At 41.9% G+C, this 12,162-nt stretch overlaps 1 protein-coding gene across 2 annotated transcripts in view; it reads right to left on the reverse strand.

The window, feature by feature from the left end:
* Positions 1-12,162, reverse strand: part of GAS7 (growth arrest specific 7) — a 368,988-nt gene that overhangs the window by 25,034 nt on the left and 331,792 nt on the right. For both annotated transcript variants that reach the window (XM_083148154.1, XM_083148153.1), the window contains one exon: positions 11,997-12,071. In XM_083148154.1, coding sequence (XP_083004280.1) covers positions 11,997-12,071 — 75 coding nt within the window. The remainder of the gene's footprint in view (positions 1-11,996; positions 12,072-12,162) is intronic.

Genomic DNA, 12,162 nt, shown 5'->3' on the forward strand with positions numbered 1-12,162 from the left:
TTCTATCAGCTAAAAGTAAGTAGAATTGACACATTAACTAATATACAGTAACCATGCATACATGTGCCCCCAAATAGGACATATTTTTACTTTCCCTACAAAATTGCAATCTGTCACATCGCATTTTATTGTGCAATACAGTATGTTATATGTGCTCCAGTGCAGACTAGCAATGTACAACATTAATAACAATATGTTCATTGGACTCTAGTGTAAAGTACTACTACTACTACCATGGTCACACAACGGCCGCATGGGACAATGGGGCAGATGTATTAAGCCTGGAGAAGAGATAAACTGGAGATAAAGTGGAGATAACTTGGAAGAGATAACGCTCCAGCCAATCAGCTGTGTTTGAAATATGACAGTTGGGATCTGATTGGCTGGTGCGTTATCTCCTTCCACTTTATCTCCAGTTTATCTCTTCACCAGGCTTAATACATCTGCCCCAATATACCCAGCTATTTGTTGTCATCACGGTCTTTTATGGCATATTTGAATACTGTAGCTATTAGGAAGCTGCAAGTTGTATGGAACTAAATCATTGACCGATAGGAATCTGATTGGTGGCTCTGTTGCTCCTTGGTGGCTCAACCACATTATATACAGTGGCAGCCATGGAGCTTTACTTCAGTGCAGTGTTGTGAGAAGTGACATCATCTCTCGATACTGTTTCTCCAGTACGGAGCCAATGCAAAGAAGAATACTAGATGCCCCATGCACCATTACTCTGCTTCTTAGCATGGTGAAGGGATTCGGTATGAAATCCTGGCGGTCAAAATCCCGACAGGGTCAAAATCCTGAATGGGTCAAAATCCCCACAAGGACAAAATCCCGACATTTAAAATCCTGACAATGTCAAAATACTGACATATAGAATGCACAGGTGAAACAGTCAACATGACTTTCGGTCGACAGGTCGACATGGGTTTTTTTCACAGTTTTTTTACCCGAATGTCGACATGGACACAGTTGGAATTGAACCGCAGCCCCTCGCATTGCTCGCAAAGCTTCGGGCACGGTGCCTCACTGCGCTCGGCACACTTTTATTCTCCCACCACACCCTAGTGGATGGTAGGGCATGAAATACCGCCTGTTGGGTCAAAAAACAGTGAAAAAAAACATGTCGACCTAGTGACCTGTCGACCGAAAGTCATGTTGACTGTTTCACCTTTACATTCTATATGGTCGGTATTTTGACCTTGTCGGGATTTTAAATGTCGGGATTTTGTCCTTGTCGGTATTTTGATCCAGACGGGATTTTGAATGCATCCCTTGTGAAGATATGGGTATTAATGTTATTAGTGGACTTAGGCACAATACCTATATATCTAGTAATTATTACATACACCCCATAAATTTGTGGACCTGGGGCCCACTCAGACCTTAATTTGGCCCTGGTTCGAGACACAACCCCCAGTCATATAATGTTTCTCACAGTGGCAGGAACAGGCTATTGCACATAGCCCAGATACATTGCAGCAAATATTAATCAGTTATGTCAATGTCAGAGTCTGCAAATGAGAGCAACCCTCAATCATAACCCTGCTGACATCTCAGGTATTATCAGGCATTGCTGGGAACGTCGGAATGTGGTCATGAGGTACAGTATGTGTATAGTGGGTAAGTCAACCACACAATGATGTCGCATTCTGTAACTAGGGCTGCATGCACAGGACTCTGTGCACAGCACCATCGCAATCCTATGGACCTATCCTGCAGGCAGTGTTACTGTGGCAGTGCTCCCTGGAGCATCTTTTGGGCGCTCCCGGCGGTACTATACATCTCAATGCTTGTCAGTCCTGCATCCAGTGCGGCGATAGCAAGCACTTAGGGGCAGAGCAGACATAGGAAGCAAAGAGCCCATTATAAAAATATTAATATTACCAATTAATTATTTTATAGCAAGGCATAGTAAAGAATCATAAGCTGTGGTGATTAAACACAATACAGGGTTTACAATAGAATCACATGGTACTTTTGTCCTCATACAATCATACAATCTCATTTACAAAGTGTTTAGAAGCGGTAATTCCCTAGAGACACGCTCATTTTCCTCTGATCTCTTAGTTCCACGCAAGGAACTATTTCTTGTATTTAACAAAAGGATCATGTATGAAAACAGCAGGGATATTATTGACACAGCACAGTAATGAATGCAGCTGCAATCCACAGTGACACCACAAGGGGGGCTGTGTGCTAACATTTACACTTTATGTTCAGTGTTCGGTGTCACCATGTAATGAAGAGACCTGATACTGTATGTTGTAGAAGCTTCATTAAATCACAATAATATGTCGTTACTTATGTGTATTTCCTTTCATTACAGCCTGTAATTAGAGCTGCATAGGAACATCAGAGAAATACATGATGCCACTGGCCTACACTTGCATATGCATCAATACTGTAGCTTTCTAGTGCTGTGAAGAAGCTGGCAGGGGGTGGAATAAAAACACAGACCGATCTATATACAGGGCAGGATGCAGCAAGCATTACACTTTGCTTGCACTGTATCTCGCCACTATCCGCATGAAGATTATAGCAGATGACAACTCTTGCAGTAAGAGCTATCCTTTTTGATAATAAGGTTTTAGGACCCAGGGTCCTATCTGTGCATGCGTCCAGTTACACGTGGGCCTGCTGGGATGTTGGGAGGGATCTTGTTGGATCCTTCATAGCTGGGGCAGTTCTATTGAAGCCCAAAGGCTTCTACAAGTCAACGACAATTAAAAAATGGTGTTGCCACAGCAAGGCATTCGAGGGGACATGTTGCGTTACGTAACGTGACACGTTTTAGTGTCCATGTCGACTGTGTCGACATTCGGGACAAAAAAAGGTGAAAAACCCCATGTCGACCTTTTGACTGTCGACCTGATGCATGTCGAACTTCCTGTATTTCGACCTTCATGCATGTCAACCTAGTGGTGTTGACCTAATTGCTGTCTATCCAATGATACATACCTGTTAATTTCACGGCCAATAATTATGCTAAGGCATTCTTCATCCACCACAATTTTCGGCTCAGATACAGAATACAATCAAAGTCCTGACAAAAAATAGTTCCATTTCCATGTCCAAAGTTTCAGCAGACCTACAAGCGTTTTGGCAACATCTGGGGATTTTAAGACCGGCCCTTCAAACACATAGGGGAGCAGCAAATTCCATATTTTTTCAGTCTCTATAAATTTATTTTGCATAGACTTCAGTTTGCGATTGAACCTTTGCATTAAGCCATGAGTTTGGGTATGATATACTGAGGTACTGACAGATTTTAAAAACTTTAAGACCCACTGCATTAATTTGGGCCTTAGTCAGTAAGACTTTTATTTGGATCACGTGATCCTAGAAACAGGAGTACATTAGTCTTGGCCTGTTTGGCTGTAGCAGCCCTCAGGGCAAATTCCTCTAGATGTAATCAACCACAACGAAAATGAATTTATAGCCAAACGATGGTGGTGGTTCAATTGGACCTACTAAATCAACTTCTATTTTGTCAAAGGGGACCCTTAAGATTGGGAGAGAAGAATCGCCACAAAACAGAGACATTTCCGCATATACTCCTTGCCAAAAAAGAACAGATGGTTATTCTCTCCACCATCATATCATGTCCTAAATGGTCAACCCAAAACCTGCTTTTTTGAAGGGGACTAGCTGCTGGACCACCTCCCCCATTTTTGTCTTGGTCTACACAGTACGAAATCTCTAAGCAACACAAAATGGGGATATATTAATTTTACCATAAATGTTATCTCATCTAGCCTCAATACAAAACAGTGTGAGATAAACATTGCAAGGACCCACACAATTCTGGTATTGCGCCTAGGACGCAACAGAAGACTGCTGATAAATTTGATATGACACACTGGATGGGTACGACTAAGTCTATATAGGAAACACGATGAAACTTGGTAAGGAAAAAGCAACGGCTGCTGCATTATAGGAATTTGCACACAGATACACAAATGTTGGATTGATCAGCCCAGTGTCCTGGTGAGTCCTAGTCACATCACATTTGCTTTTTCAGCAAAAAACAAACAAACACTAAGAGTCTCGTAGGTACTGGCCTGCCGAGAGAACTGTTTGGCATGATATAGGACGACACACTTGTATGGGATAACATAACGCTCATCACTGAAAGTACATTTTAAAAGGCCCTTTTCAGGGCAGGATCTTCCACAGTTAGGCCTTTCTTAAATGATCCTGAAGCACAAGTAGATTCAATAGCACCTCTTCATTCATACTACTTATCTGGACACTATCATCACTATACCCAGGGTCATGGGGAGTAGCCTGCAACTGACACCCACCTGGCTTCTAGATGCATTAGATTTCTTAAGCATGTCAGCATTAACAGACACATTAGCATTGTTCGGAATATCAGCATTAATGGGCATACTAATACATGAGCTAAATCAGCATCCATAGGCACATTAGCCTGGACAGGAACATCAGAATTTATATGCACAATATGGACATTTAATAGTGTTATGGTGAACCACATTTTGTCCTACCGAAACATTTACTAATCTACTTAATTTAAACACATTTTCAATTAATTTAAGTTTTATTTGGAGTCAAGAATCAATATCGTTTTTGGATCTAGTAATTTATGTTGATAATAACATCATTAAGACAAAAACGTATAGAAAACCTACAGATTCCAACAGCTTTATCGATATAAACAGTGAGCACCACTGTAACTAGCTCAACGCTATTCCTTTTGGCCAATATACTAGGGTGAAGCGTAATTGCACAGATCCTGAGATCTGTGATAAACAATTGGATGAAGTGACGGAGAGAGTGACAGCAAAAGGCTACTCTGATGAGTCTTTACAAAAATCAAGACTAAGACTAACTGAAATAGATAGATCCGAACTGTTAAAAACGAAACCAAAAATAAGGATGAAGAAAATAGTCTTTACAAGTTTGCGTTTATCAGTCAGTATAATTCCCGCCATAAAGAAATAGAAAAAGTTTTCAGAGATAATTGGAAGTTGCTCCACGGAGACCCAGTTTTATCCAAAATGTTACCTGAAAGACCGCATTTCATTTATAGGAGAGCACCCAATCTAAGTAACCATTTCGTAAAAAGTTCATCAGAAACAGCAATACGGAAAAGCACAAGAACAAATGGCTTTCACCGTTGCGGGACTTGTTTGATGTGTAAAACGGTAAAATCAGATGAAAGAAAAAAGATCGATTTTACAATAGATGGTAAAACTTTTAAAATTAATCATTTTATCACTTGTCACTCCAAGGGAGTGATATATGCTTTGCAATGTGAGTGCGGATTAACATATGTCGGGAAAACTTCCCGGCAGATGAAGATCCGCCTTGCAGAACATATATATATATAATATCAAAAAGGGTTTATTAACCCATACAGTATCCACCCATTTTAAAGATCACCATGGATCTAATCCATGCAAATTAAAACGTTTTTGGGGCATAGAACAGGTGCTTCCTAGTTGGAGATACAGTGATATTGAAGCCAGACTTTCCAAAACAGAGATGAAGTGGATTCACCGTTTGAGGACCCTGGTACCACAGGGACTCAACGGTGAATTCGAACTCAAACCATTTCTGTTGTAAGCCAGGTCGCACCACTATTCTTGCCTTTTCTTTATCTTTTTATGTGGTTGTTGTTTTTTATCAACTTGTTTTTTTATTATTATTGACATGTATTTTTCTCTTTCTCTTTAGAAAAGTTCAATTGATGTATGTATAAAATCAGATCTAGAAGCAAGATGGCCGTAGCATTCCTTTTCTACACGGAGCTGCAATAAAATCTTGCTGAAGGAGATGAATCGCCGCGTATTGCCGGCTATATTCTACTTCCGCGTTCCATTCAAAGAAAGTCTGTGACACGCACGGCCATCTTGTTTCCTGTGACGCGAACCGGGAAATCCAGTCTGATAATCATTGCGGGGGCGTTCACAGGTGTGTACGCCCTATACGCGGGACTATAAAATAGGGACTAGTTCCCCTTTTGGACTATACACACTCCTGAAGAAGGATTTCGAAACGCGTTGAGTGTCGTTTTTTGGAGGATTCCTTGGTGTGCGGGCAGCCGGAGGTGACACGGTATCCCTGGTCTTGAAATTCCCTGTTCCGGACCGGTCGTTTTATTGGACTGCTGAAGTGGATCTACACCTTACTACACTATCACCTGTTGCTGTATTTGCCACTGTGGAACCTATACATGCTGTTTTACTTATCTACAGTTTGTAAGTGTGGACTTTTATTAAAAATCCATATGTTTTAAAGGATAATTTTCCTTTGTTGTACCCCCTTGTCACATATCCTGTGAAAGGGTGGTTATTATTACAGGTATCACCAAATCCTGCTAATCAAAATTGGAAACAGTGCTGTTAAATGGTGATATAAAATCCTTGTTTTTTTTTTCTTTCATCTGGTTACACACTAAGCGCTTTTCTGTTTAAATCCACCACCATTTTGTCTTTCCTACCGAAACATCACAAGTAAGTCTATGTGATACTTTCTCTTTGGTTTCTTAGATTTAGGGGTCTTCACCCAAGAAATAAACACATATCCAGTGAGTAGAGCCACTATGGAAATAAGGGCAACTGTTCATCAAGCAAGACAACAGCCTGAAAGTAAGACCAATGGTGATCTATTGATATATGGGCGGTTAACTCACATACGCACCCCTACGTGTAATTCGCCAGTCTTTCCCCTGATTTTTTTAAGGGAACCACAGCAGCTGGATAAGCCTGTACATCTACATGTACAAAACAGATGTGGATTTGTTAAGCAACAACATCTCCAGCGATAATACTTTGGGTCCCACTATCATGATACAAAGGGACTTAGAGTCCTCCAAGCCCTTGACCAGTCTACCTCCGACCAGTCCATTTCTGATCTGTACATATTATTCAAGGTGGTACATGGCAGGTTTCTAAAGCAATAAAGAAAAGCAGTCCTTCTGTGTATACATCTGATCTTGATGCCCAGCTTTGCCACATAATGAACACACCTGAGCTGGCGGTTCCTGGAAAGTCACCAGCTCTGTATTTCCTGGTTTACGGGAAACTAAGGGCCATCATACCATCTTTAGAATGTTTTCTGACTGATGAAATCCTCCCAGCATATAGAGAAGATTTTACTGGAGGTGTCTTCTGTGGAGGCAAATGACTCATGTTTGAATCCAGGTGTGGTGACATCTTGCGCCAAGGAGGCTGTAGATACAGGCAGGGAGACTCTGGCCTGATCAAGTAGGAAAGTTCACTTGCCAGCAAAGCATATTCCCACTTGCTGGACAGTGGACTGCAAAATCTTGGCCCAATGACACTGGACCCAAAATGCAATATTGGCAGGAAGAAGTCCAGTAAATTCTTCCAATGTGACAAACTTTACCACAGGGTTGCCGACCCTCCCGGAATTTGCGGGAGTCTCCCGAAAATTGGGTCCCCCCTCCCGGCCCCCGGAAGGGTGGGCAACCCTCCCCCCGGAATCAGGGGGACCCTCACTGAGCCCCCCGATCGCGGCATTTAAATGCCACAATCCGCGGGTCTCAGAGGAGGGGGCGGAGCTAAAATGGCACAATCGTGTCATTTTAGGCCCGCCCCCTCCATGGAGATCAGTTTTTTTTCAGATATTTGCTGTAATGGGGGCGGGGCTTAATGACGTCATCGTTAAGCCCCGCCCCCAAACTCGTCATGAAATATTCCTCTCCGGGCTTCTCCCGGAGAGGATTTTATGCAAGTCGGCAACCCTGCTTTACCAGCTGGACAAAGGTATGTTCTGAGCAAAGACAACTAATTGCAAGGTGTGCCAATTTTTGGCTTAGGAGCTGAGAACTCACATTAGTATCATAGGGTACAGACCTAAACCTTTGCTGGGAAGCTTTCAGATAGAGAGCAAAATAGTCCACTATAGCAGCCTTCATTTAGTCATAACATTTTGTATCCCCTGTGGTAAGGTTGAAATATGCAGCTTTCCCAGTTAGAGGCAGGATAATCTATACTGCCCATGAATCTTTGGACCATGCTTGTGTGGTTAGCAACCATTTCAAAAGTGTTGAGAAAGGCCTCTTCATCAACTAAGACACGCATTTTGGGGAGTAATAAAGCAGCTGCCACTACCTCAGGGGCAATTCTTCCTTGGTTAAATTCCTTAAGGACGGACAGCTATTTCTTTCCAAAAGTCCTGCTGCTGATTCTGAAGAAAGTCTAAAAAATATTGAATCATAGCCTCCATGATGGTTTGTTAGGATCATTTATCACATGTAAAAAATGGCACATCACGTGCCAAATCTTATCAAGCTCACCCGGGGAGCTGCCGGGAGAGCTCAGGGGAAGTCGGGGCCGACTTGTCCTTAGGACAAGTCAGCCAAATGTATGGGGGCCTTTAAGGTTTCAGGTGACGATAAGAAACTTGGGATGTGGTAGACCGTAAAAAGGACTTGTTCGTACTTTACCATCCTAGTGAACATGAAAGGGGGGATATAATAGTGTGCTGAGCACAGCTAAGCACCATTCCCGAAGCATGGCGAGCAGAGCGGCACACTAAAATGGGGACCATGTCGACAAAGACACCCAAAAATTTAAAAAACTTTTTGCAACATTTATATGTCGACCTTTGGCCTGTCGAATACTAGTGGTCAACATAATGAATGTCGACAGATGCCCAAGAGACTGAATTGCCAAAGTCACTATTTTTAATCAAGCCAAAAAAAGTCAGAGCCAGTACAATAGCTTCTTACAAAGGATTACTATAGTCATTTAAAACAAAAAGTACAGTGTCGAGAATATGAAACCTTCCCTCAACTGTGTGAGGATTCCCCTCTGCCACAGTGCTTTACAACAGCAAATAAAAAATAAAAAACATTATAAAACAAATACACATATAAAAGGACTGAGTACAGATAATTGACTTAAGCAATTGGGGGTTTTTTGTGTTTTTTTTAAAAGGGCATTAATGTAGTGGAAACAAGGCAGTTTCCACTTTGTGAATTCTTATTAAAAACGTTTTGCTCATGGCTACTGTTCTATTAAGAAAACTGAAAACTCTTTAGGCAGCTCAATGTGAAACGTATGGTCTATGCATCACAGGCATCCACACAGTAAACTTGTAATTACCCATTATCAGGAGTCCATATATCATTTTAAAGGGTTTATCTGTCTGTCCCCAGCAGTAGTAATAACAATTTGGCTTTGTGCGCTATTCGGTTTCTGTGTTGAAAATAAATGCTGGGAGAGAGGAAGTTTGTGCCTTCCTACTCCTTACGGCAAGGTGTATAAAGTGGGGAAGGGGTGTACCAGCATGGTGGCGTTTAATCATCTGTTTTCCCACCATTCCCCTGGTGGAAAATTGCTCTATTTTCCAAAGCATTCAAACTGTAATACAGCAAAAGGCAGACAATATACCTGATATTACAAGATACTAATTGAATTAAAACTAACTAACTCATCAATAGGCCCCGTCTATGTGACGCAATTCCAGACATTTAGCCTTGCCCACTTCCCACGGATTATGGTAGTTATAGCACCATCCTGTCTGTTTCACTAGGATTGTAATGGAAAAAGTTGCACAATTTTATCGGTCTAATGAGACTTGCAACACACGGAGAATAGATGCATGTGGGCACTTTTGTATATGCCAATGTTGAATGTATAGAACACATATAAGTTTGGCAGGGAAAGTGGGCCCCATAGCAGCAGCACTCCCTGCACTTATGGTGGTTACCAGGGGTTAAAGTGAGGGGGAACGGGGTGGAACGGAGTTCCACCACCTCTAATGGTAAGGTGGGACATTTTAACCTCCACATTGGCCTAGCACTGTAGTTCTCACAGAAAAGTATTCTAGTTTGCAGGAGGATCCCAAAAACCCTACCAATGGCCCTGTGTCTGCCTAATGGGGGGAGGGGAGGAGGGTTAATTAGGTGGCATAGAGAAATGAGTTCCCCCACCTCTGCATGACCACTTTAAGTCCTGGTGATTACTCCCTTGCAGCACACTTATATAATAAGTTCAAAAGGGCAGCCCTACCAAGGCCACACTAACCTTCTCCACAGCTGTGGCCATTTTTGGCAAACAAATTTGAGCAGCATAATGGTTTAAAATGTAAGGAAAACATCTTCTCAATGCAGTAACATCTGAATGATGCACTCCTTCCATTTAACCATCTCAACTGGTTATTTATTATTATTATTATTTATTTATTAACAGTTTCTTATATAGCGCAGCATATTCCCTTGACACAACAATTCGTTCTCTTTGAGTAGCCCTGTGGGGAATTAAGAAATTGGGTCCTGGATTCTTAACACACCATACTCTCGTGTGCCCTTTCCTGTGTCACTATCTAACCATCATAGACCCCTTCACACAAACACACACCTGCTAACTGTAATATTATACAAATTCTAAATATCAAATTTTGTTCGATTGTGTGGGTGAATTCTGCAAACTGAGCATATGTAACTTTGAACGACTACGGACGGTTCCACATTGCAAACGTCTCAGCCAGCTTCTCGGAGGGCGGAATGGTTGTAACTGGGCATTGGTACTTTTGTGTTATGTCGTCAATCTTTAAACAGAATTGCAGGTTTCTCATAGCTGAGCGCATGCAGAGATCAGTTGGTACCTTGCACCAAGCAAATGCCTGCTGATTATAATGGCTACAAGAGGATGAATGGTGGCAATACAGATACAGCCAACTCTGAATACAGGTGGAGATCTGCATTTATCTCCAAATGTGCAATGCACCCGACATGAAACAATATGGTTTAAGCATACTTTATATTATTTATCCATACATAAAACAGACTGTGAGAGAAGAACAAAGTGGTGATAAAAGATCAGGAAATACTTAGTAGACCAGTTGAAGGTGACCAATACAACCTGCGTGAGGCAACAAAGCTCCGACAACACCCCCCCCCCAAAAAAAAAAAAGAACAGGGATTGGAACCAGGAGGTTTAATGCAATACAGCAAAAGAGCCAGTCTGGGAGAGATAACGCTGAAACCTTATCACACAATGCACACACACTAAGATCATTACTCGGGCCAATGAAAACAGGGAAGTCTGGATTGCTTTTCAATCTCTCTGATTTAGCGTTGTTAAAATGAGCTGTTTTTTTTTTTTCATAATCCTGCTAACCCATTATGCAGATTTCAATAGAGCAGTGCAGGTGCATGGATTATTCTGTTACAGGGAACATAGCTGCAGGTAAACATGTACAATTCACACTCTCCGATACAATGATACAAACACATTTACATTTGTTAATTAACTTATTACTTTAGTTTTTTCCATTCGCAGAAGCCTCCTCCTGACAATTCTTGTGTAGAGCCAGCAGCATAAACATTAGGAAAAAGGCAGAATCAGCAGCAATCTCGCAGTGTAAAAGTCAGACTGGATGGTATCGTGACCCGGTGGTCAGAAATCCGACACCAGCATCCCAACACCTTTTATGTAGTTATGCAAACCCCCCCACCCTCTAACCCTCCATGTCCATAGGCTAACCCAAACCCTCCCCCATTTGTTCCAAACCATAACCGTCCCCTACCTCTAACCCACTTCTAGGGGTGTACTGGTGGCCCTGGAAAAATTTATGGAAGTGGGTGACACCAAATCAAATGTAGCCAAAACCAACACAAAAAATAGGCAGGATTACATCACTACACCTGTGTTGAAGCCTTAAGATTCAATTTGCCGGAGGCCAATTGGCCAGCACCCCCCTCCCCCCCGACTTTTAAACTGTGATCTGGATGCAGACGGATGGGATTCCAGCACTGTGAGCAATGTCAGGATCCCGGCAGCCACATTCTCACTATTGTCAGAATTCCGGCATTGGCGTTCTAAATGCCAGCGTCCCGACCGCTGGTATGCTAACCGGATCCCTGTCAGACTGCCTCGATCAGTGTCATTTCAGATAGGAAGTTCTGTTTATGCCAGCTCATGAATCCAGTCTGTTACTGTTATTATCGGTGTATTTTCTCTCTAAAAAACTTCATATATATTAATACAACTCACCCTTCCTCCTGTGATGCCAGCGAATTTTGTGATAATTTGGCAAGGTTTTTTGCATATTCTTCTTCAATCTTTATTCTATAAATTGAAACACAAGACAAGAATGTAAGAAGAGAGGAAAGAAGTATAATAGCAGGTAAATAAGTATTCAACAAGTTGGAACCGCCAT

The sequence above is a fragment of the Crinia signifera genome, chromosome 6 (assembly GCF_055691185.1).
Source record: "Crinia signifera chromosome 6, ASM5569118v1, whole genome shotgun sequence".
In the NCBI taxonomy this organism is placed as follows: domain Eukaryota; kingdom Metazoa; phylum Chordata; class Amphibia; order Anura; family Myobatrachidae; genus Crinia; species Crinia signifera.